The sequence below is a fragment of the Lynx canadensis genome, chromosome C2 (genome assembly GCF_007474595.2).
Source record: "Lynx canadensis isolate LIC74 chromosome C2, mLynCan4.pri.v2, whole genome shotgun sequence".
NCBI lineage: Eukaryota > Metazoa > Chordata > Mammalia > Carnivora > Felidae > Lynx > Lynx canadensis.
This window is the reverse complement of record NC_044311.2, coordinates 45318027-45344052: the sequence shown is the minus strand read 5'-3', so window position 1 is coordinate 45344052 and position 26026 is coordinate 45318027. Positions and strand designations below refer to the sequence as shown.

At 45.6% G+C, this 26026-nt stretch overlaps 1 protein-coding gene across 1 annotated transcript; it reads left to right on the top strand.

Moving 5' to 3' along the window:
* Positions 1–20432, top strand: SIAH2 (siah E3 ubiquitin protein ligase 2). Its single transcript, XM_030329674.1, has 2 exons — positions 1–683; positions 18851–20432. Exons 1-2 carry the CDS (start codon positions 267–269, stop codon positions 19406–19408), a joined length of 975 nt encoding a protein of 324 aa, XP_030185534.1. The 5' UTR covers positions 1–266; the 3' UTR covers positions 19409–20432.
* The last annotated feature ends 5594 nt before the right edge of the window (positions 20433–26026 follow it).

Below are 26026 nucleotides of genomic sequence, written 5' to 3'. Positions count from 1 at the left end.
CGCACCGCTCGGGTTCGCGGCCCGCGACGCCGCCGGGAGGAGGAGTCTGGGGGCGCGGAAGACTGTTTGGAACGCCGGGGGCCGCGGAGATCGTCGGCGCAGTCCAGTCCCTCTCCTGCAGGAGCCGGCCGTTTCTGCTGCTCGGTTCCGGGCTGGGCGCGGTGGCGTTGCCTCGGAGCCTGCCGCCCGCGGGGCGCGCACCGCCTTGACCCCGGCGGCCCCGCGGCAGGCAGGCGCCCGCAGTTCCATGGTTGGTTCGGAGCGCGATGAGCCGCCCGTCCTCCACCGGCCCCAGCGCTAACAAACCCTGCAGCAAGCAGCCGCCGCCGCAGCCTCAGCACGCTCCGTCCCCGGCTGCGCCCCCGGCCGCCGCCACCATCTCGGCTGCGGGCCCCGGCTCGTCCGCGGTGCCCGCCGCGGCGGCGGTGATCTCGGGCCCCAGCGGCGGTGGCGGGGCTGGCCCGGTGTCCCCGCAGCACCACGAGCTGACCTCGCTCTTCGAGTGCCCGGTCTGCTTTGACTATGTCCTGCCCCCCATCCTGCAGTGCCAGGCCGGGCACCTGGTGTGTAACCAATGCCGCCAGAAGTTGAGCTGCTGCCCGACGTGCAGGGGCGCCCTGACGCCCAGCATCAGGAACCTGGCTATGGAGAAGGTGGCCTCGGCAGTCCTGTTTCCCTGCAAGGTAAGCCCAGGTGCCACCCGCGCACCTCCGCCTGGCGACCTCCCAGAACTCCTGTGTCCTCCAGCCCACTCGTATGAGCTGAGAGGCAGGTGGCATCTCTCTTATTTTAAAAAAAGAAATGTTTACACTTGTCCACCCTCCCCCACGCCCACCTGTCCACTTTGGGAGTAACTCTGAGCTGACAGTTGCCCGAGTGCTGACCCCGGAATAATTGGCACGCGATCGTTTTTTAGAACGCATCACAGCTCTCCCCTCCAGGTGCCTGCGAACTCTGTAGACTCTGTGCTTGGTGTGCTCGGTAGGGTTAGACTGGACAAGTAAAACTTGGACCAGGAAGCTGGCGGGCGGGGTGGGGGGGGGGTGTTGGGGAGGGAAGAAACAAGCGAGCTAAACGCACCCTTTACCAGCGCTCCGCTTGTAAGGATCGGTACTGGATTCCCCCTGCACCCCGCGCCTGCCCTCTGCGCACGCCTGACACGTGGGAGCCCTCGGGAGTGTAGCTAAAAAAAGGGCGCCTACAGCCTGTTTTCCTCCAGCAACACGAAAACCCTGCGAACCACGCCTTTCCCTCTCCTAGCCTTCCAAGGACTAGGGAGATGTGTGTTTGTACTAAGTGGGGGTGAAAACAAGAGTTGATCAGGAATTTATCAGGAAGGGCACATAGGAGCTGTTACAGTTCTCCCAAGCCCATGACTTTATTTATTTAGTTTAAAAAGTTAGCAATGCTCTTGCAAAAAAAATGCAAACCACTGAAGAAAAGTCACATGAAAGACCAAGACCTCTCACCCCCTTTCCCACCATGGTCAGGCTTACTGTGTATCTTTATGGATTTGTGTAGCCACGTTTACACTTTCACAGCTGAATATAGAATCCTGGATGTCAGCGTGTGTCAAGAAGCTTCCTAAACACAGACATATATTCTTCTCCAGAAATAACTTGTGCAAATTGCTGTTGTAAAGTCGTATTATTATACGTATTTTTTCTATGTCTGAAACCTAGCTCTACCTCATTGTATTTTAAATGGCTGCCTAGTTTTTCGTTGTGTGGACATATTATATAGCATGTTTACTTACATCTAGTAATTAAAAATCTTCAGGAGCAGTTTCTGAGACATACCTGTCTATAGTACCTCATGATCATCTAGAGCTGGACCATAAAGTTCGTTTTCTAAACTTAGAAATGGAAATCATGTCATTAATATTTTTTTTTTTTAAAGTAACTGTTCTGCCTCTTGGGCCATCTAAGCTGTCTTGCATTTCTCCTTGGTGCTGCTTATTTTTATAGGGCAAGAGCTTATTTTTAAATTAAAAATAATCCACCAGAGAATTGAAGCTTGGGACTCAAGTCAGTAAAATGAGTGATTTAATTTGGTCTGTGCCCTGCCACAAATCAAGTTTAAAATAGCATATTCAAATACAGGTTTGAATCCGTGTTTGGGCTATGGGTTTTCAGTTAACCTTAATAAATTACTCTGCTTTCAACCACCTCTCATATAATGTTGACTAATTCATCCAGCCCAGTAGTTGTTTCTCATGAAATTTGGATGTTTCTATAATTTTTTTAGGGTGATGAAGAAGATGGAAGCCTTGTGGTCAAGAAAAGATTTGGTGATAGTTGACATAAGAGTGGGTATTTGATGTTTGAGATATATCGTGGGGACTTCCGGGGGTGTCCCATAGGATTTCAGAGGAGCTACCTTTTCAGCTCTTCGCTTTGTCCCAAACGTTCAGTGGCTTACAGAAGAAATGGCTTTAGGTGAATTACAGTTCACAGAGGGACATTTGGTTTCAGTCAGTATTCCATAACTTATTTTTAAAAAGCAGTCTCATAAGAGCATTGTGTTGCTCCCAAGAAGAAGGGAAGGAAGCAGTTATGCTATATAAAGTGTGAAGTTTCACTTTCAGGACCTAGGATTCTGGTTCCTACTGAAGCATGTTTTTTGTTCCTAATGTGTAATATGCTAGTCATATGAAGCCCTTCTTGGAAGAACAGTTCTCTTGGGAATCAGGGGTACTCAGTGTTTCTAGACATGTCAGTGGTTTTCCAAGTCCCTATTCTATTTGAATGCATTTAAGGAAAGCCATCACGTTGCAAGCTGAAACTAAACAGGGTCAACCATTCCCCTACAGACCAGGCACCAAGTTTAGAAAGTGATCTTGGAGTCACTCTTGTGTGAGAGATTCATAAAGCTGGAGAATGCATGCCTCAACTTTGACCAGTAATGCAAACTATTGACAGGACAGCTCAGCCAATTAGTTTAGATAAACCAAACTTGGATATTATACAGCAAGCACCAAAGATAGGTCAGTTGAGGGTTGAGAGCAATAGGGAGTGATCAGACCTATGTCAGACTTCAGCAAGATAGGTCTGTGTAGCGAGCCCTTGGCTTGCGCTTACTCCTGGAAATCATAGGGACTGCCTTGTCACTGCCCCTACCTGCTCTCAGAACTTCTCTTATGGGCTGGCTCATGTGAGAAAAACAATGTTGGATGATATACCAGAGCCCAGGTCTCAAGTGTTGCCGGGCGCTGCCATTGTTTGCCTGAGAGACCACCTCTTGGGGCCTTGATTTCCTCATCTGTAAATAAAGGGATTGAACTGCTTGACTTCCAAGGACCTGTAGCTTCTAGAATACCATGAAAAGAAGGAAGGCTATGTGGAATGGTTATTGGGTGCCTGTGTCCCAGCTATCTTTCAAGGGTCATTTATTAGTTTGCCTTTCTTTTTTTCAGGTAAAGAAACAAATGTCTATAGAGAGGTTAGGGTTAAGTGACTTGTCAAGATCAGTAGGCCTGTTCATGAACCTGCATCCCAAAGGCACACATCCTTTGTGCTACGTAGGGATTTTTGCCTTTTATTGCAAGGCCCCAGACTATAACTTAAGGTTGGCACCCACCAGGAACAAACAAAACCATCTGATCGGATAAGTTTACCAGATGGGCCTCTGATGGGAACATCCCAAAGAGACAACATACATGTTCGCTATGGAATTCACTGGTAGGAATTTTGTAGGACATGTGGGATGGGCAAGTCAGGGGGAAATAGCCCACAGATCTAACATTTGGGGGTATTTCATCACAGCTCTGAACTGCTCATGCTTCAGTTGGCTCACAAATGGATTTGTTGCCAAATAGCTTCCTTACATAGGTATGGGGCCACTTAATTAAAGGCTAAAGTGTTGCCAGCACCTTTGACAGAGGGAACCACATGCATTATTAGCTCAGGTCTCCTTTTAAGAAAAGGATCTCTATCAAAGTAGGGCTCTCTTGCACTTGTGCTATTTTTAGTCCATTCTATGGCTTGCTCTATGCCTGAGAAGTTTTGACATCCTCTTCCCATATCTCAAACCCACCAGCTCTCAGTGGAGCGTGGGTGTAGGGGGAGAAGTGAAGGTTGACACATTTGTACCCCCACTCAACAGTGTATGTTATCTGAATATCAGCCAAGTATTTCTCTCCACAAAGGTGGGGAATGCTAAACCACTCCAGCCCACTTACACTCTGAAGCATTTTCTCTCCATTTTTTTCTTTGTTTTCTCTAAAAGTTTCTAACAGCGTGTCTCCAGATAATCACTGAACTGGAAAGCCTCAGTCAGACAAGTCTTCCCTTGCAGTTGGGTTGTGACAGTGTTGCTTTTGTTCCTGAAAATAGAAAGTTAAAAGCCCCTCAGTGTGGACAAACCTAAAAGGCAGCGGGGACAGGTGAAGTGAGGGAGAGAGGTGTCTGACTCGTGGCCAAGGGTTCAGGAGACCTCAGGGAGCAGTCGAGACACTTTCTGCTCAGCCCTGGCTGATCGGCAGGGGTGAGAGTGTGGATGCAGCCTGCCAGACCTTTGGATTTTTTTTTCAAGAAAAGCCAGAAATCTGCATTTTTTTTTTAAATGTGAAGTATCTCAATTTTTTTTTTTTTAACATTGGCCAAATTCATATTGAAGGCCAGAACGTGCAAGCCAAACCACCCCTGTCTGCAGACCAAATTCCAGCTGCCAGCTTGCAACCTCTGGTCTGGTTCTCTTTTAGAAAGCATTCGCTGAGCCTGGAAGTTTGCCTTTAACTCTTACTCTCCATGAACTTTGGAATTCTGAGCAGTCCCAACTGTAGGTGGTTTTATAGCTTATTTTCATCTATGTTTTGCCAAGAGAATAGTCTATCCTGGCCCCCTGGGGAGCCTGAACTGTTGTCCCAGTGACTAGACATTTGACTTTGAACAGGTCAGTTTATGTCTTTGGACCTGAGTGTCTTTAAGAGAAGGGGTTGGACTAAATCATTTTACCATTATTAAATCATTATACCATTAGGGAAAAATTTTTCCCCCTAAAATTTCACAATCTAGGGAAAAGAGTACTAGGCAAAAGACAGAACTGGGTTCTCATCCTGGCTTTGTATGACCTTGGTCCAGTCACATACTTCCCTGAGCTTGTCTGTTCATCAGTTAACAAGAATGGAGATAACACCAAGCTGGTAGGTTGCTCCAAGATGTGACTAGAATTGCTGAGTCTTTTGCTTCACCAGATCAAATGGAAGGTGGGTGGGATCAAGGCGGTTGCTGGGTGATGGATGATCAGTTGCCCAGAAGTCTGAGAGGATAAGCCACTTTGCCAAAACCATTTCAAAGGTCTTTTCTTCATCTTGAAAACTCCTCTAAGACAAAGACCATTTACTTTGGCTATTTCCCCTGTGGTCTTCACTACTGACCAAAGTTGGCTAGGTTTACTCTTGAAAGCGTGTGCAGGCAAGCACCAGAGTCCACGTACATCTACGGTGAGGCTCCAGATTTTCAGGAACCAAATTGACAGAATTTTTGAGTGTAAAATTAAGAACAGAAGCATTAGAGGGGCGCCTGGGTGGCTCAGTCAGTTAAGCGTCTGACTTCAGCTCAGGTCATGATCTCACGGTCTGTGAGTTCGAGTCCCGCGTTGGGCTCTGTGCTGACAGCTCAGAGCCTGGAGCCTGCTTCGGATTCTGTGTCTCTCTCTCTCTCTCTGCCCCTTCCCCACTCTCTGTCTCTTGCTCTCTCTCATACATAGGGGCACTTGTACCCCAATGTTTATAGCAGCACTTTCAACAATAGCCAAATTCTGGAAAGAGCCTAAATGTCCACCAACTGATAATGGATAATGGATAAAGAAGTTGTGGTTTATATATACAGTGGAATACTACTTGGCAAAGAGAAAGAATGAAATATGGCCCTTTGTAGCAACGTGGATGGAACTGGAGAGTGTTATGCTAAGTGAAATAAGTCATACAGAGAAAGACAGATACCATATGTTTTCACTCTTATGTGGATCCTGAGAAGCTTAACAGAAGACCATGGGGGAGGGGAAGGGAAAAAAAGTTACAGAGAGGGAGGGAGGCAAACCATAAGAGACTCTTAAAAACAGAGAATAAACTGAAGGTTGATGGGGGAGGGAGGGAAGGTAAAGTGGGTGATGGGCATTGAGGAGGGCACCTGTTGGGATGAGCACTGGGTGTTGTATGGAAACCAATTTGACAATAAATTTCATGTTAAATAAATAAACTAAAAATTTTAAAATTTTAAAAATTAAAAAAGGAAGAAAAAAAAAAAGCACTGAAGCACTAGAATGCTGGATAGGAGCCCTAAAGTTTATGCTGATTCTACACATAGTTGGCAGGCATTTTTCACAGGTCACCACCTTCTAGAACTAGGAGTAAATCACTGTGACTTAAAGTTGACATTTGGGACAACCAGGACTGAAAGGTACGGCAGGTCTGGTCTGTAAAATGCCTAACCTGAGATTGGATTAGATCCTCCTGTTCTGTGTTAGATCCCTTTTTTTGAAGCTCCTACAAAATACCGTATGCTTTTTTTGAAGCTCCTACAAAATACCGTATGCGTATGACTACAGTAGGACCTTATAAAATGTAAGAGCCAGACTCGTGCAGACAAAATTTGTGAACGATGGCATTTTTCACGCAAACTCATAAGGTCCTCACTCCTTGAAAGGGACACACAGTAGGTACACGTTTGCTAAAGCGAACGCCCGGTGCAATACATGGTGTATTACTGGCAAGTTGTGCAGGGTGGGATCATACATGGGGCATCAGAATATGACTCTGCTCTGCACATCCTGAAGAGGAAAATAAGAAAGCTAAAAAGTTGTCCTGATTAAATATATCTTTATGTTAAACCTGAGAATGTGCTTTCTAAGGCTTACTAGAGATAGTGAAAATTCTCTAGCAGAATTTCATCACTTTTAACCCAGGTCCTCATCTAGCTCCATTAGCTTTTCTTAAACATTGGGAAACTGTTGGTCTCATCTCCAGTTGGGTAAAGGTTTTCTGTAGTGATTTTTAGACTATATGGTGTCTGTGAGATAAAAGATTACCCCTTCCCAGTGTTTAGCCACAGACACTGTAGACGGATGAAAGATATACCTGTGTTAAATGTGTGGGCCTGGGCCCTATTTTAAAACTTCGAATGGACAAAAGTAGTATCTTTGGGTTACTCCTATCCCCAGGCTGCCTTCTCCTCTAGTAGTTTTTTTTGTTTGTTTGTTTTGTTTTTTAATTTAGTTTTGAGAAACAGAGACAGTGCGAGTGGAGAAGGGGCAGAGAGAGAGAGAGGGAGGCACAGAATCTGAAGCAGGCTCCAGGCTCCGAGCTGTCAGCAGAGTCCGACACGGGGCTCGAACTCATGAGCTGTGAGATCATGACCTGAGCTGAAGTCCGACGCTTAACCGACTGGGCCACCCAGGCGCCCCTCTGCTAGTAGTTTTGAGGGAGGCCCTTCTCGAACCTCCTAGTCCAGATCCCCGCTGCATCCCCACATGAGGGGTTTGGTGACTTCTCCAAACCTCAGCAGCTCCTTGGTAAAATAGGGTGCACACTGGGTTGTTGTGAGCATCAAACATGGTAATAATTCATGCAAAGCGCCTAGCACAGCCCCAGCACTGAAGAACCACAGAACGGTTAGAAGCTAGCAGAAAACAAATGGTCAGTGTGTGAGGTCAAGTCCAGGCATAAACTTTAAAAAGAAAAAAAAAAGAACCTCTTTTCTCCCACATACTCTCCTACTGAGTTTCTCTTCCCTCCTCCTTATCATGTAGGTTTTCATACAGCTGAGTTACTCTGGCTCTGGCATCGGTTTTTCAGTGACAAGGCTTAGTGTTTTTCATTTCTATAATGCTTTTAGAGGAGAAAGCCTGGTTAGATTAGGCTATGTTTTTTAACGTGTATATTTTATTTTACACATTATAAAGTATGTTTTTAAAAGTTATGATCATTATTTTAAAATGTAGAACATATAAAAATATAAAATTAGGGGCGCCTGGGTGGCTCAGTCAGTTAAGAATCTGCCTTGATTTCAGCTCAGGTCATAATCTCAAGGTTGTGAGTTCGATCCCCACATTAGGCTCTGACCTGGGCATGGAATGGGCTTAAGTTTCCCTCTCTCCCTCACTCTCTGCCCCTCCCCCACTTGCACTTTCTCTCAAAATATAATATATAGTTAAAATATATATTTATATATAATATGTATATGCAGTTAAAATCTCTTATAATCCTCCCACCTAGAAATAACCACTGTACCATTTTTGCATTTGTCCTTACAAACTTACATCGACATCAGTGGGGTTTTTCACTCAAAGAAAAGCAGGTAAGATAAACCACACACAATGTCATAACATATTTTTTCATCTAAAACATCATGACTGCTTTTCAACATTGGTAAATAGTCTTTAAGTTCATGTTTAATGGCTGCATAGTATTCTGATAGTACCAGAGATGTTTAAGCAAGCTCCCATTTGCGGTCATTTAAATCATTCTGTTTTTTACGGTTAAAAAAAATTTTTTTAAGTACTGCTAGAGCAGTTCTTGTGCATAGGAAAGTAATTATTTCCTAACGGTAACTTCCTAGAAGTTGGATGGTAGGGCCAAAGGGTATGTGTAGAAATCAAAAAGCTTTTGATAGCAGAGCTAAACTGCTTTCTCACTTGGAATCCTTCCCAATTGATGGTCCATTTCTTTCCAGCATCACCTACAATGGGTGTTATCCTTTTGGCTTTTTTTTTTTTTTTTTTAAACACTACTGCCTGCTTTTTCTCCCTGATGGAACCTTGGGCCAGAGCTGGCTCTCCCTGATTACCGACTAACTTTCATATCTCCCCGTACCTGGGAATCTCCTGCAGCCTCTCCCTCCTACAAACCATCTGACCAGCCAGTCCTTGCCTCCCCCGCAACCCCCTCCTTCTGAAGCTACGAGTCTAACAGAGGAGACAGATGTGCCCGCGGAGCCCTCCTCAAGCAGCAGGAGCAGAGGAGTCTGGAGACCTCTCAGCAGTGTTAGGGGACAGAGCTGCATTATATAGGATAAGCAGCTATCTACCCACAAAGAAGGAAGGGATGGACGGTCCTGATGGGGTTACGTAGGGAGGCCAGCAGAGCTGCTTGTACAGAGTGTTGTTTACCTTGTCTGAATGAGGCATATTATCTCATGTTATCTCCTCCTCATCACTTTGTAAAGGAAACAGGACACAGTTAGTATTCTGCCTAAGAGATTTGCCCAAAGTCCTACGGTTTGTAAGTTCAGGGAACAGAAACTCCAGGATGGGCCTTGTAATTACACACACAGCGTCTTTTCCCCCTCAGCCTCCTGCCTTTCCCGCTATCCGCTTCACCCCTCCCTGAGGGACAACGATCCCCCCTCCCGTTCCAAATTCACATAATGGCTTCTGGAGGGATGACCCCGGTATCAGGAGGGCCCTCTTATTAAGGTTGCCAGGTAAACTACAAGGTGCCCACTTAAATTTGAATTTCAGGTCAACAATATTTGGTGCAGTTTCAGGTAATTTTCTTTTGGTGCAAGTATAACCCAAATGTCGCCTGGGACATCCTGGGCATCTTGTGTTTTTAGTTGCTAGATCGGGCAGCCCTACCACTTAAGTCTTCCAGTGAATGAGATTGCTTTAGTTGAGAAATAAAGACTGCAGAGGGATGCAGCCCTGTTGGAGGCGGGTCGGAGCGGTTAGTGTGATTATGCAGGTGGGAGCCTGGCTTGGAGGGGTAAGGGCATAGTGACAAAGAGCGGGCGAGGCACTGGTAGGGTGGCAGAAAGCCTTTAATTCCGGCTCTGACCCTGAGGTGCTTTTGTTTGCTTGAACCCACGCTCTGAAGGCACCTCACAAAACTGCTTCTCTGGGAGACTGTGTCGTTGCCTGCTGACTCTGGTCTGGCCGTGGTCAGATGAGAAGCGTGTTTGGTCAAACGTCAACTTTTGTTTAAAGTTTCTGAGATTAAAAATAACCCCCTGCCAGCCCAAGGAGGCTTTGTACGGCCAGATGCGCTCCCCTCCCCAACGGCAGGATGTTCTCAGATGACTGGGCTAACATCGCCCCAGTCTGCCCCCAGGACACCTGTCGTAAAAAAGCCGTCTGCACCGTGGGGTTTGTCAGTGTTCTCTCAGGCAAACAGAGGAACTCTTGAGCCCACGACTTTATTTTTTTATTATTATTTTTTTTAACGTTTATTTATTTTTGAGACAGAGAGAGACAGAGCATGAACGGGGGAGGGCCAGAGAGAGAGGAAGACACAGAATCTGAAACAGGCTCCAGGCTCTGAGCTGTCAGCACAGAGCCCAACGCAGGGCTCGAACTCACGGACCGCGAGATCATGACCTGAGCCGAAGTTGGCCGCTTAACCGACTGAGCCACTCTGGCGCCCCAGAGCCCACGACTTTAATTAGCATTGCCTTCTCTAGCAGAAAGCTCATGAAGTTAGATGTCCGTGTTTTCTTAGTCTCGCCACCGTTTGATGGTGCTGGCCCTGAGTGATACCGTCTTCTCATAATAATCAGTATCCATGGAACCGTTACGGAACCTTTGGCTGAGGATTCTTTCTTTGCGCTGCCTCACAGTGGAGGTAAGGAATCCGCCCTCTGGGTTAGTGCAGATCCCCTAAGGTTCTTAGAGGATGGTGGCTAGACAGATGCAGGTTGAGCATCGTGACTGAGGCACAAGAAGAGAGTTCAGTTTCTCCTGTTGCCCAAGTCTAACCTTAATGAGAGTCCGCGGATGAGTGTTCAACGGTTTTGTAGATCCACGCAGAGGTGACATGGTAGGCTCAATTTGTGCTACACGGAACGCAAGGTAACTGAACTCTAACTGGTGGTTGTAACCCCCCCCTTTTTTTTAATATTTATTTATTTTTGAGAGGCAGGGGGGAGAGAGAAGGAGAGGGAGAGGGGCAGAGACACAGAATCCCAAGCAGGCTCCAGGCTCGGAGCTTTCAGCACAGAGCCCAACGCAGGGCTCGAACTCAACGACTGTGAGATCGTGACCTGAGCCAAAGTTGGACGCTTAACTGACTGAGCCACGCAGGCACCCCAATAAACTCATTTTAAACAAGAGGGATATAGAGCCGCTCGAATGACAACCGTATCGTTTCCCCATCTATGTACGATTTCAGAAAAGCTTCAAACACCCCCACCCCGAATAGTTTATGTAAATAAAATATGTGAAATGCCTTTATGAAAAATAACAAAACCCATAGTGACCGAAGTCTAATAAAGACATTTTTCCTTCTTGATCTCAAGATATATTGATTTTTTTTTAAAATTCTAAGTTCCATAGTAAGACTTTTAATTAAAGTAAAATTAATACGGTGGAGAACAATCATCTGCAGATAAACCTAATGTCTATTCATTTACCAACAAATGTCAGGTGGGCAGGAAGTAGGCAAATCAGTAAATCAATGAACAAAATAAATAGACCCATAAATTAACTAGAAAATAACCTGTGATCATCCACTGATATTTTGAGGGCAGAGTAACAGACTTTTAGTCATGAAAGAGCTAGTTCGACTTGCTAGAAGTCCTTTTAGAAAGTGGTAAAATTGGGGCACCTGGGTGACTCAGTCAGTTAAGCATCTGGCTTAGGTCATGATCTCGTGGTTCATGAGTTCGAGCCCCACGTCAGGGTCTGTGCTGACAGCTCAGAGCCTGGTGCCTGCTTGGGATTCTGTGTCTCCCTCTTTCTCTGCCCCTCCCCTGCTTGCACTCTGTTTGTGTCTCTTAAAGTTTTTTTTAAGTGGTAAAATCTGGGGCCACCTGCACGGCTCAGTTGGTTGAGCATCAGGGTCTTGATTTTGGCCCAGGTCCTGATCTCACGATGCCTGAGATTGAGCTCTGCATTGGGTTCTGCACTGATGGTGTGAAGCCTCCTTGGGACTCTCTCTCTCCCTCTCTCTCCGCCCCTACCCTGCTTGCACTTTCTCTCTCTCTCAAAATAAATAAACATTAAGAAAAACTGGTGAAATCTAAGTTTAACTGCCAGTTAAAATGTAATTTCACCATGCTTTGGTTCTATATGAGGTTTAACTACAACTGCCATTCAAACAAGTTTTTTTTTAATTCTTTTTTAAATGTTTATTTTTGAGAGAGACAGACAGAGCATGAGTGGGGGAGAGGCAGAGAGAGAGAGGGAGACACAGAATCCAAAGCAGGCTACAGGCTCTGAACTGTCAGCACAGAGCCCGATGCCAGGCTTGAAACCCACGAACCAAGAGATCATGACCTGAGCCCAAGCCGGGAGCTTAACCAACTGAGCCACCCAGGCACCCCTTTCATTCAAACAAGTCTTAAGAATGTTGAGGGGCGGGGGGAAAGAATGTCAAGAAGAGAAAGACCTCTACCAATAGTCCCCTAATTATCTGCTGATCATACATAGTAAGTTATACCGCCAAGAGATCATCCTTCCACCTGAACTGGTATAACCCAGATTCCATGTGTGAGTTCACCTCCCCGGGAGTAAAAGAGGTTTACCTGTGTAAGAAAAAGGGGGCATGGGTAGCTTCGTCCTGGAGCCTCTTTCTGACATGTCTGGAATCAAGTAGAGGAATTTTCCTTGGACCACTGAGCGTGGTAGATAATGAACCTGCAGTGGCTAGTTAGGATAACAATGAGACTGTAGTCCAGGGCCAACAACTTTTAAAGGATCAGAGGAGCAATGGAGAAAGCTTTGTCTTCCATGAGGGGCAGAGAGGGCAAAGAAGTGTTGGTTATTATAACAACTGATGTCTTCATTGTAAAAATTTATTGGTTCACTAAAATGATTCCCGAGAGCTTCTAGTAAATAAAAAAGAAAAATTAAGTAACTTAGTTGCTTTTACCAGTAGGTATGCAGTTAAAAGTATATATTCTTTGAAAAAAAAAACAAACAACACCCTAGTATGATAAAATTTAATTCATTCAACCAACCCTGCAGAAAGAATCTCTGCCCCATGGAGGATAAATATGCTAATTCAGTCCCTGAATTCTGTAACACGTTTTTATTTTTATATGATTTCAAATTTCCACAACGGTTGTAATAATAGTACAAAAATAGTCCCATATGCCCTTTATCCAGACTCAGCAGTTGTTTCCTTTTTGCCCCATTTGCGTTTTCATTTTGTGTGTTCTTACTTCATACATACAGTTATTTAGCCATTTTAATATAATTTGCAGACATCTTGCCCCTTTCCCCCAAATACTGCACTGTTTCTCCTAAAAACAAGGAGGTCTTCTTATATAATTATGGTCCCGTTATCAAAATCAAGAAATGTGACCTGCGGTAGATACTATTGTCTAATCCACGGTTCATATTCAAACTTCAGTTGCTGCCCCAGTAATGCCCTGTGTGGCAGTGCTGGTTTCCCGGTCTGGGGTCCTACGTTGCATTTAGCCGTCTGTGTGCATTTTGTGATCATTACACTTTATTACATGGACAGAAGAGCGCACTTTGCTTTTGCTTACTCTAAGACGTTCTCTAATTCAAACGTTTACGAGCACCAACAACAAAATATTGATTGTGCTTTGTTTTTCCTGAGACACTCTCCTTTGAGGCGCCAGCAGATGGTTTGCTAATAAACTTCAGTTTCCTAGGAGGTGTAAGTGGGCGGGGGCGGGGCGGTGACCCCACAGTCCCTGAGCAGGGACATGCTTCTGCTGGAGCTCAGGGTGCCTCCATTCTAGTAACTTGTTGGTTGTTGGAGCTCAGGAAATTGTTCTTGAATTGCAGGGACTCACATTTAATGAAATAGATTAAGTAACCTGTTCTAAACCAGTCCCAGGATCCATGACCTTGACTAGCACTCTGGCTAAGCAGGGTTATTCTGTTTATGTGCTCATTCCATAAACAAATACAATGTGACTGCGTTTATTAGGTAAATAACAGGTGTCTAGTGTTTGTTTTCTGGCGTATCTCATCAGATTTGCGTGTGAATGGGTTCCTCTGCCAGAAAAGGAAAAACCCTACCTAATTTCCAACTTAAATACACCCTTCAAACCCCATGCCCAGGGAAAAAAATGGCACTATTTCCTGCTTTCTGCAAAGACTTAAAAATGAGGCACCAGGTCACACGTCGCCTCTCACGGCAGAACACGTTTGCACAAGACTTTTGAGCCACCGCAACCTGAAAAGTTTCTAAAGAGCAGTCAGAAATGTTATGTCAGCATTTGTTTCTCATTCTGCCGGGTCATCTTCCCCCTCCCTACATTCTGCTTTAGCTTGGGGCTTCCGTGTGCGGGTGTATCCCTGCGCCCTCGCTCCCAAAAGAGGTTTGCTTAAAGGGAATTCCCACTTCACCTCATCCCACCCCCTGGGGGACCGTGAGCAGCTGTGGCCCTGTGGAGAAATCTCGTTTATAGGTGTGGACGTGTCCCCAGGACACACAGGCAGCCCCGGCGCTGTCTCAGGAAGGAGAGTGTGCAACAAGAACCGGGGATCTCAAGGAAAGCTGGCGTCCTCTGGATCCTTACTGTTTGGTGGGGCAAGCCCCAGCCAGGGTGTGAAAAGTGAAACCTCAGGACTTTCTTGCCAGGTACCAGAGAAGATGGGAGGGCCTCCTTACTGGTTACTTATTCGTGAAGTGCTGCTCTGCTCTTCATTCCTTAGGGAGAAGCGTTGTCATGAAGGGCTGTTTTTTCTCCTTGCAATCCAAGGAAGAAGTTAGTATTAGGACCTGCCTGCTTCCAGAAGCAGTGTGTCTGCGGACCCTGGGTTTGGGGGTGGGGGGCGGGTTGGGGACTGGGGGTTAAGGCAGATGTAAGTTCTTTGTTTCTTTTACTGAGAACATTGATTCTTTGACTCCAGAATTACATCCCCTACCTTGAAAGAGCACTCGAGGAGGAGCACGGGAATGCAGGGCTGTGCCCCGAGTGTGGTCAGAAATGGCCACGTGGCCATGATGAGTCAGTCAGTCTGTAGAACGGGTAGAACTAGCACCCTGGCCTACCTCCAGGATCTGCAAACCACCAGGCTCTCCTTGTGTGTCTTGTCACTGGCAGCTGGCGTTCCCGAGCTGTCCTGGGTAGTGCCCGTTGGGTGGGGAATGACCAGCCTGACCTGCTTACTGGTGTGGGCCCCTTCTCACAACTGGCATTGTGGCTGCCCAGCTAGGTTTTGTCATTCATCAGAATCAACCCCAGGCCATTTTGCCCTTCCCCAGACATTTGGCCATGCCTGTGACATTCCTGGGTGTCACAATGGGGGAGGATTGCTACTGGCATCGAGTGGGTAGAGGCCAGGGATGCTGCTAAACATCCTACAGTGCACAGCACAGCCCCCACCATGAAGGATGATCTGGTCTAAAATGTCAGTACAGGTATCCCCCACTTTTTCAAAGTCCATTTGACATCATTTTGCTTTTACAAAAGACCTGTTTTTGCTAACCAAAAGAAATCCGAAGAGGATTTTCACATCTACGAAAGAAGGTGGAAAGGGAAAATAGCGTTCAGCATTTCTTGGGCAGTGCGCATCCTGAGCAGCAGGAGTGGCCTCACCTAGCTTCTTCCCTGGGACCTACGCTCAGCATCAGGACTCCATAGCTTTGAACTGCATCTGTGAGCATCTGTGCTTTATCTCAATTGGTTTTGTGCATCTGTTATCAAGATGTGTCCTAAGGTATCAGAGAAGCCCAAGAGAGGTTATTTCTTGGCACTAGGAATGCTGGAAAAGTTTTTCATCTAAGTTAATGGCAATTGCTACTTTGCTTTATGCCATTTTGTCTCACAAAGGGTTTTGTAGAAACACTGTACGTTCAGATAGCGGGGAAAACCTGGAGTGCTACCGTACAGGAACCCAGAAAACAAACTAAATTGCCAGTAAAGTCCCCGAGGGTATCTGGACCTGCCTTCTCATTTAGGTTTTATCCCCACTGTTTGCTCCGCTCCCCCAATGCTAGAACCGGTTGGAGCTGTTCCAGCCATAGTCCACTTTGCCTACAGTAAAGCTTTCCCAATCTCCTCCTCAACCCATCCCCACTTTGAAATCGACTGTCACCACCACCCCCCCCCCCCCCCCGCCCCACCAATCTTTGTTTGCATAGTTGTCTGTACTTCTGATAGTCTTGAGTTATTTGTTGTTGCATGGCATGGCCCCTCTCGACGGGAAACCCCAGGAGAGCGGGATCTGCAGCAGATTCCCTCTGTGTGCTCCAGGACAGAGGTTGGCAGCCCTTAGGAACCCTCGGAGCTGGTCAGGAAGACACAAGCGAGGGGCCGGTACAATTTGGGTTTGCTGCTCAGAGGCACCTACAGAGCCTACAGCGTCAGGGAATTCAGACTCTGAACCCTCCCTCTGATCCCCGGATGCGAGCCCCTATTCCAGAACAATGCCGCAACAAGTATGCAGTGTAGCACAAGAGCGCATGCGTCTGTGTGCGTGTGAGTGCACGCATATTTAAAGTTTAGATCTTTTCTTTTTAGAGATCATCTCTTATCCAGTCGTCATAAAAGTGGCACCAGTGGTCATGAAGACACGCCCTCGCCCATGATGGAAAAGAGAAGGAATAGATTGCCTTTAAAGTTCAGCCTGTTTAGAAAAAGCAGAGTAAGCACCTAACACTTTAAAAATATACTTATTTAAGTTAATAGAGGCTGTAGCAAGATATTTTTTTGTAAGGTCGTTCTCCACATGAATGCTAAGTAGCGCCTTTTCTATTTGTGTAGCTTGGGGGAGGTTCCCTGTTCTCTATATTGGGCTGAAGGAAGAGTGAGTGGTTTGTAAGGCAGACCAAATAATTCAGAATGTAAAAATTCCTACCTGAGCCACACAAGAAAAAGTTCTAAAATGATTGCTAGACGATAAATATTTGTTGTACATCTGAGTTCGTGAACACGGAGTGGTTTGGGGCTTCGGGTCAGGGATACAGGTGGTATCCTTCCCTACACTCTTTGCCAGAGTTCATCTCGTTCTTGGAATGATTCGTGGGCAGCTGCGATAAATGGCCCATTCCGAAACTTCTTCAGATCCAAGGATCGGGGACTTGTTTCAGCCAGAGAATCTGCCAGAGAATCTGGACTAATTCTTGCTATTTTTATTGTGGGTAATGTGTGTTTTTAAGCTGGGCAGAAATGCCTTACCCATCACTCACAGAAAAACACCAGAAGGCTCTGTATTCCTAACCACACCCTAGATTTAAAACACAGTAGGGATTTTGTTTTTTTAGGGGCCTTAAACTGTGAAGAACACAAAGTAGAAATACATATGGATAAATAAGTTTGTTTCTCCTTCTGATTATAAAGTTTTTTTATACCCATGCTTTTAAAATTAGACCATGGTTTAAAAAGATGAATAAGCATTCCCTATGGGCAAAGTAAATAATGAAAACATTTCTGCCAAGTTCTCTTGAAGGTTATTGTAATCCACTTTAGGTGTGCGGGAGAAACCAGCTGCATTTCTTTCTTTAAGCCACCCACTTCCTCATGAGGGGAGACTCCTCTCCCTAAGAATGGAGACTGCCTTCTCGCCCTCCTCTCAGTGAGTCCAGTTTAGGGTCCTGTGTGGAGAAGGTCCCCAGTGCCTGCTTGTTGCTAGTGACAGATTCATCTGCGGAGATTAGGATTTGACCGACTTCAAGTTTATAAGGGGTTTACCCCTGGGCAGTGTAGCGACCATCCAAACAGACACGGGGCTTTGTTTTGTTAGCAAATGGGCATGGCGTCTTAGACACATGGCCTGGCCCTGCCCACCTTCGCTCTCTTTATGTCTCGGTAGCGGGCTGGGGGAATCCAAGCGGGGTCACGCAGCCGATGTACCTGCCACCATGAGCTTGAGGGGGATGCGGCCGGCTTCTAGTTTCACCCAGAAAGGTGATTCAGGTTTCCAGATTCGTTACAACACACCAGCACAGCTCTCTGGGGAAGTGTCTACCTGTGGGCTGGTGCCCCATCTGGTATCTAGGAGTTAACAGTGTCATTCTTGGGAGGGTTGGGAGAAGTCTGGTTCTTTGCCATGTGGTCTTTTCCCAAGATAGGTGTGATTTATTCATCAGGACTGTCATCCCAAGTGCAAGGGAGAAAAAGGTTTTGTTCCTACCCTATTAAGGCAGCATTTGAGGGACAGACTATCAGAAGGCTTGTCTGGGACAAGTGCCTGCCCTGGAACCTGAGGAAGTGGTCTGGGCCCTCCTCATTTTAACCTCCACTGGCTGGAACCCACCTGGCCGGCAGGTTCCCCAGCTGGTACAGTAGCTCTTGGGTATGATTTCCCATCACCCAAAAAGTGTATGTGGAGCCCCTTGGGGCTGGGGATGGGCAAAAGGTGAGGAGAGTGAGGTCATAGTTCCAGCGATGTGGGGGGCCTTCAGCCCCCTTCCGCCCTGATTGCTCACTCCTGCAGGCAAGAGCAGGGAACTGCGGGGGCAGCCGGCCCGCAGCCGGCCTCTCAGTCACCAGCTTGAGCTAGGAAGAAGGGGCAGGGGACAACCAAGAGGAATTAAACTGTTTTCATAATTGTCTCTGGGTGAAAACTAGTCTGGAGGTAACCTGTTCCTTGCCCAGCCGTACACCTAAGCAATTTGAAGTTCTCAAAAATTCTTTAGGTTTCACAGAAAATACGGGGAAGGCCAGGTTTCCTAGGGCTGGCTCAGCAATGCCGTTTGAGATGTTAATAGTAAGGAGCACTTCAGTTCTCACGTTTTCAACAATGTGGGAGTGAGGACATGGCCCGCCGTCCCTTCCTGGTGGTGGACATTCCCAGTTTTATGTATGGCAAGACTGAGGATGAATACGAACTGAGACTTGTGGTCTTAACTCCTCTCAAGCGAAAGTAGTTGAGATAAGAATTCAGTTTAAGCCCCGGAAACCTAAGTGGGTGAATCGTCTTAGAGGTTTGCACCAGTAGGAGTTTTGAGAAGGCGCGATGGCTCAACGTGTTAATCTTTCTGTCCTTGCAGTATGCCACCACGGGCTGTTCCCTGACCCTGCACCACACGGAGAAGCCAGAACACGAAGACATCTGTGAATACCGTCCCTACTCCTGCCCTTGTCCCGGTGCTTCCTGCAAGTGGCAGGGGTCCTTGGAAGCCGTGATGTCCCATCTCATGCACGCCCACAAAAGCATTACCACCCTCCAGGGAGAAGACATCGTCTTTCTAGCCACAGACATTAACCTGCCGGGGGCTGTCGACTGGGTGATGATGCAGTCGTGCTTTGGTCATCACTTCATGCTGGTGCTGGAGAAACAAGAGAAGTACGAGGGCCACCAGCAGTTCTTCGCCATCGTGCTGCTCATTGGCACCCGCAAGCAAGCCGAGAACTTTGCCTACAGACTGGAGTTGAACGGGAACCGGCGGAGACTGACCTGGGAGGCCACGCCCCGGTCCATCCACGACGGGGTGGCCGCGGCCATCATGAACAGCGACTGCCTTGTTTTTGACACAGCCATAGCGCATCTGTTTGCAGATAATGGCAACCTTGGAATCAACGTGACCATTTCTACATGTTGTCCATGAGGCACCGAGGTTATTTGGGCGCAGTGCTCTGTGGTTAATAAAGGTTTTTATAGATGTTTTATTCACTGTGTCTTCACAAGTCAAGACCCACAGTTACCCCCCATGTTCTGTTTGAACAGCAGCTTCCCATCTGGCACTGGCCCAACAAAGTTCACTAAACAGGAACGAATGGGGTTGACCTATTAGTCATTTGGAGTCGGTTCTGTGATCTGAAATCAACTTTCTTAGGAAATTGTACTTACTTCCTGAACAGCACTTGACAGGTTGCTCAGGGCTCCTGTAGGCCAGTATGTTAGGAATTAGAGGCTCCTTCCTGTCTGACTCTCTCTATTGGTCTCGCCAAGTTGACAAAAGCACAGTGACTGTCGATAGATTCCTTAACCTTAACCTTTATCTTGTTTTTAGGGAGTAGGAATTGTTTTAGTCTTTCTCAAACTGGATGGCTGATGGCTAACCAATATGCACAGAGCCCCCCGTAGTACTCATCTTAAACATGCAGATTTGTGGAGCCTGTGCATTTAACAATCTCGTCAAGTGATTCTGTTCGACAATAAAGTTTGAGAATTACTGAGTTAAATTGTGGAAAGGGTCCAGATTTTAAAGGTGCTTTACGACTGCCCTCTACTGATACCGTTTGTCTTTCTACGGCTTCATTCCCTCCTCACCCCCGAGCTGCCGCTCCCAAATTAAAACCAGAACTGCAGATCCCCATGAGCACACTCCTGAGATTTGGTCACTGTCTTGTGTTTGGGGTGGATTGCCTAGGAAAGCGAATGGTATGGCCATTGATAGTTCTCACCTAATTAGGTTTTGCTCATCACTAGTACAGATGACCTGTTTACACGTGGCTTCCCTCAGAGGCCATCCTTGACTGTAGCTGGTGGGAAAGACTAGATCAGTAGAGTTGGAAAAGCTTTATAACCAGTGTCATATGCTTGCTATTTAAAGGTATGTGTTGGGTGGTTGTTGTTGTTTTTTTGCCACATTCACTTTAGTTTTTTAATAAATATTTTCCAAAAATGAATATTCGGCTTTCTTTTCCCCATTGAATAATGTTTATTTAGTGGGTGCCTACCACGTGCAGGCACATGAAACTTCACGGCTACGTTGGGCTTGGAGCTATCGCTATTTCCACACGAAGAAACAGCCATTTGCCCAAGGTCATGACACGGGTCCATATTAGATAGAACTGGGGTCCAAACTCACTTCCTTGAACCATGGACTGCCATTGGTGTTACAGGTCTCTCCCTTGGAGATGTTCTTTTAGGTGCCAGCACCGTGGAAGAAGAGTATTTCTCCTGCTTTACAGAATCAGAAGAAGAGGCTTGGCCAGGGCTGATGTCCAGAGTCCTGGGTTTGAGCCAGGGTGATCCACTCCCTCGGTCCTGACCCTGAAGTCTCCAAGGAATTCGGAATATTAGCCCCAAATGCCTGATGAGGACTAAAGACTGCCTGAACTTAGCAGCCCAATGGCATTAGAGTAGCACCTCGTGGAAGGGATGGCTTTAGAGTTGTTTCGATTTTTTAGGTGCGATGTGGTATTGCGTTTTTATCCAGGATAGAGTTCTGGCAGGCAAGGAAGGTTCTAGAAAGTTTCACCATACACAGCATGGCCATAGATGTTTCTGCCACAAGTGTTTCTGCCACATTTTCACTGCATAACTAACTGGCCATTAGGCAATTTTGCCATAAGAGACAAAAATGACAAAAAATTAAAGCGGGACATTCATTAAAAAGGACATAATGGGGGCGCCTGGGTGGCTCAGTCGGTTAAGCGTCCGACTTCAGCTCAGGTCACGATCTCGCGGTCCGTGAGTTTGAGCCCCACGTCAGGCTCTGGGCTGATGGCTCAGAGCCTGGAGCCTGTTTCAGATTCTGTGTCTCCCTCTCTCTCTGCCCCTGCCCCATTCATGCTCTGTCTCTCTCTGTCTCAAAAATAAATAAACGTTAAAAAAAAAAATTTAAAAAAAAGGGCATAATGAAACATGAAAAATAACAAAATTAAGAAGACTTCATTGTGGAATACAAAATAATTGAATACCCTTAAAATGTGTGTAGGTTCATGGCAATACTGTGCAAATAACTGATTTTACTTGGTGGATTATACCTAAACGCTTGTCCCCAAGTCTTTCATTCATAGTATTAACATTTTTTGCTTGTTGATTAGTCTCCTCATTTGGCATTGTGCTTTTTATTTATTTATTTATTTATTTTTTGCTAAAATTTCTTCCTTTATTAAGAAATGTATCAGCTTCCCAATACTAGGATTACATGTTTGTAATGGAGCTTTGTGTTGTGTTCTGAAAGCCTTTGTGCTGTTGTCTGTTCTTGGCATATTGTCACATGTTCATCGACCGACCTTCCAAAGTTATATGGGAAATGTTAAAGAAATGCTAATGTTGTGATGCACTGTAAATGAGCTTTGTCATCATCGTGATAGGCTATCACTTTCTAACATAGGATGTCATCTGGCTTTATGCTCATTTCACATTTCCTGTAAGTTTTATCACCATACTTTCTGTTAAGTCAATACATGTACTTGTTACGACTCACTATTTCATCTACTTGCCCTGTACAGACCATTATGAGGGCTAGCTAAGATTTATAGGAGAACTTTGTCAATGGAGAAATGAAATGAAACTGATAGGTAGTTTCAATACATTAACTGCCAGAGACAGTTGATTCATCAATGGAGGAATGAAACCAGTTATTTGGGCTTTTATAGAAAAATTGCCTTCTGGACAATTAGTTACATGACAACAATGCTTGTGGCAAAGATGTTTACAGCAAAAATACCAGACACGCTTAGGAATTGCTAAAGTAACTTCTCTTCTAGGCTATTCTTCCAATAAAGGTGAGAAACAGTGCCCTTAGCAAAAAGAAGGTGCTTATAACGTGTTTGGTAAATGGATGAAAACTATAGCTCTTGTTACCAAGAAAATCACATTTACTACACGGGGGGGATCTGTGGAGGCAAAACTAGGATCCAGGAGCAGGTGGACTTTGACTCTCAGAGCTGGAGCTGGTCCAGATTGGCTGTCCATTGTGTACATGATGCCCAGGCAATGTGTTTTGTGCATCAGCTTCACTAGCTTCTTTCACCACCACTCGTGTCCGTATCCAAGACTTCTTGTGATGTGTGATGGGGAAAATCAGGACCAATTGGTCAACAAGGTACCAAAGGTAAAGAAAGTTACGTTCAAAAGCCCTGTGAAGACGGACATTATGGAATCAAGTTCTTCCTAAAGCATAAAACGTTAGGTTTTCAGCCTTGGGAGGTAAAGTGATGGGCTAGCGGCCATAACGGCGCATTAGTGGCAACACCGATTCTAGAATTCAGACTTCCTGACTCCCAGTTCAAACATGTTTCCAAAACTTGACAAATTAAAGTTTTAGGCAACAAAACTCTGAACATCTACTTTCCAGAGCTACTTAGCTCCCTTGAATCTCTGTCACTGGAAATCTGTAAACCTAACTTTAACTCTCTTTTTTGAAAGTAAGCATTTTCTGCCCGTAAACAAAAATCCCCAGGTTATTCCCTGTTTTAAGAGGAAGTGAAAACAGCAAAAAAAGGTTATGTAAATTAAAGCGCCTTTTTATGTAGTTCCAGTTGCAAACGCAATTTACAACACAGTGGTAGTCATTTGTCAAAACTCATCACATGGTCCACTTCTGCACCATATAAAAAAAGAATCTCTTTCCCTTTCATGTCCTAGTTGTATATTCTAATTTGACAGAAATCGGGCTGATCAAGCAAGATAGTAAATTCGGCCTGTGCCTTCCAATGCCTGAGCCATTCTGAAGAAAAAGAGATGCTCAAAATTCTTTGGGAGAAAATGTTCATAGTTATTAATTCTGGGTGGCAAGAACCTGAGTGTATGTCATGTTTCTATTTCCATTATTCTATACTTAAATTTTTTTTAAACCAACTGACCTTGGGATCAGAGGCTCTCAGCCTTTCCGTGAGCAGGATGAGGTCTTGGTTTCCCTGATTCCTTAACATCTAGGGGATTAAGAAGGTGATGTCCCTACAGTGAACTATCCGGTGCACATTGTCAGGAATTTGCGAGGAAAGGCCACTGAGGCATCAACAATTGAGTTGGACCTAGAACTACCAACAGATTCAAACAAATGGCTGAGCGTCTCTGTCTTGTCAGCAGAATTACGCAACTTCTCTACCATATTGTCCAAGGACATTTTCCTTGTGCCTAACTTCAGGTTCTTGGGTGTTGCCAAGTGACAGCAGTGTGACCTTAGGTTGGTCCCACATTTGGGACCACATCTCTGGTCCCATATTTCCTAACCTGCAACATTAGAAGGTTTGTTTTTTAAATGTTTCTACTCTATATCTACTAAATACACGATCATAGTAGTCTAGTAGAAATGTTTCTACTATCTCATTTCTGTGAGACAATTGAGCTATTTAGGGTGTGTAAATCATTCCAGCCAGGTTTTATATGAGGTGATTCTGGGATAATTGTGACCCAGCATGTGTCAATTGGTGTTAGCTGGTGACTCATGCTCCAGCTGCCTCTTGGATTCCCACAGTCTAGAGCCAGGTACAGTGCCTGGGGACAGAGACCTGTTTTGCTTTGTAGTTCTGGCTTGAGCATCCTGTGGCCTTGACCTTTCCTGACTCACGCAGCCTGTGCTTGAAGTACGATTCTAATTTCACTGACCTATGCTGGCCTGAAAGAGAGGAAATCAAGAGTTCTTAAAGAATAGGAAATCCAACTCTCTGTATTGTTAAAGCTGCTTCAGCTACTAAGTTTGAAGCTTTACATTTTGTACTTGTGCATTCTTTTAATTTGTACTGGAGTCCTCAAATGACAGGGCAAGGAAAAATGTTAGACCCTGTGATACCAATGCCTGCTATCACCACCGCTATTTTACAGAAGAAACAGAGAAAGGAAGGGAGGGAGGAAGGGAGGGAGGGGCCTACAAAGGGAAAGCCACAGAACCGGTTGGAATTTTTCATGACTACAATATGGTGTCTTCTACATTGAGCAAACGGGGAAAAATTATAAAACTATTAAACCTACAAGCCAACATTTTATGATAAGGCAAATGAAGGGAATTTGCTCCAAGTCTTTTAGAGAAAGAGAGAGAGACAAAGAGAGGGAGAGAGAGAATCCCAAGCTCATCGTGGAGCCTGTTGCAGGGTTAGCTCTCACAACTCTGGAATCATGACCTAAGCCGACATCAAGAGTCAGACAGGACGCTTGACTGACTGAGGCACCCAGGCGCCCCTGCTCCAAGTCTTGATCCCACCAACTTCTCCCAGGCTCCCCTGCCACCACCCAGGCCTGGACACCTGTAAGAGCTTCTAACTGCTTGTCCTCCCTCTTGCCCCGGTCCAGTCCATTCTACACGTACACATGGGCAATCAGAGGCTCTTTTTATTTATTTTTTTTTTAATTTTTTTTTTCAACGTTTATTTATTTTTGGGACAGAGAGAGACAGAGCATGAACGGGGGAGGGGCAGAGAGAGAGGGAGACACAGAATCGGAAACAGGCTCCAGGCTCTGAGCCATCAGCCCAGAGCCTGACGCGGGGCTCGAACTCCCGGACCGCGAGATCGTGACCTGGCTGAAGTCGGACGCTTAACCGACTGCGCCACCCAGGCGCCCCTTCAGAGGCTCTTTTTAAATGAAAGTTGTTAGTGGCACAAGCTCTTTAATATTTTCTTTCAGGGTACCCTGTTCTTTTTCTTCATAGCACTTTCTACAGTCATAATTATATATTTTATTTGCTTAGTGTCTGCCTCCCCTCAACAAACTGTGAACCTTTTGTTCATCCTTGTATCCCTGGTACCTGGGCACATCATGAATATCTGATTGAATAAGTTACTACCAATATTAGTCTGATGACAGCATTGAAGAAAACACCTCAAGAGTTAACGTTGTCTGTTTTTATAGCAAAAATCACTGGGGGATTTGCCTTGGACAGGCAGGCAACAGAGATAGAGAGATAATCTAACAGTCCAGAGAAGGGAGGAAATAGTCTCTCTGTCCCAGTCATTCCCTAGGCAACGGCAGAAATGCTAGCCTGAAGGGCCTGTATCATAAAATTTCTTACGTCATAGTGTCACCTGACATTCATATCAAAGTGTTTGATGATCCTTGCAGAGGACACAGATGAGGATCCCTTTGGCCTACAGGAACTGTGTTAGAAGATTAGATCAGCTTGCAAAGTTCACCAAGATAACAGCAGTTGCCTTTTATTGGGCATCTATTTGTGCCAAGTGCTTCATCTAGGTTAACCCATCAAATCCTCCCCACATCCCAAAGAGGATAAGAGTTTATTAGCCTCAATTTGAAGTTGAGGAAATTAAAGTTCAGGGAGACAAAGCAACTTGCTTAAGTTCACAGCTGGTGAGCAACGGAACCGGGATATGAGCAGGTTCTAGAGTCCATGACCCTTCACCATGTTACACGATGCACCATTACTGATGTTTGGCTTTCACACATTTTGACCACCAAAAGCAATACTGCTTGTTTGCGACAGATAGCGATGACCAGGACATAGGGAGGCAGATGTTTGCTGGATACAGAACACCTGTGCTTGAGAACTGCTTTCTCTACTGTCACAGCATGTTAGAAGAGGACAGTAACCTAG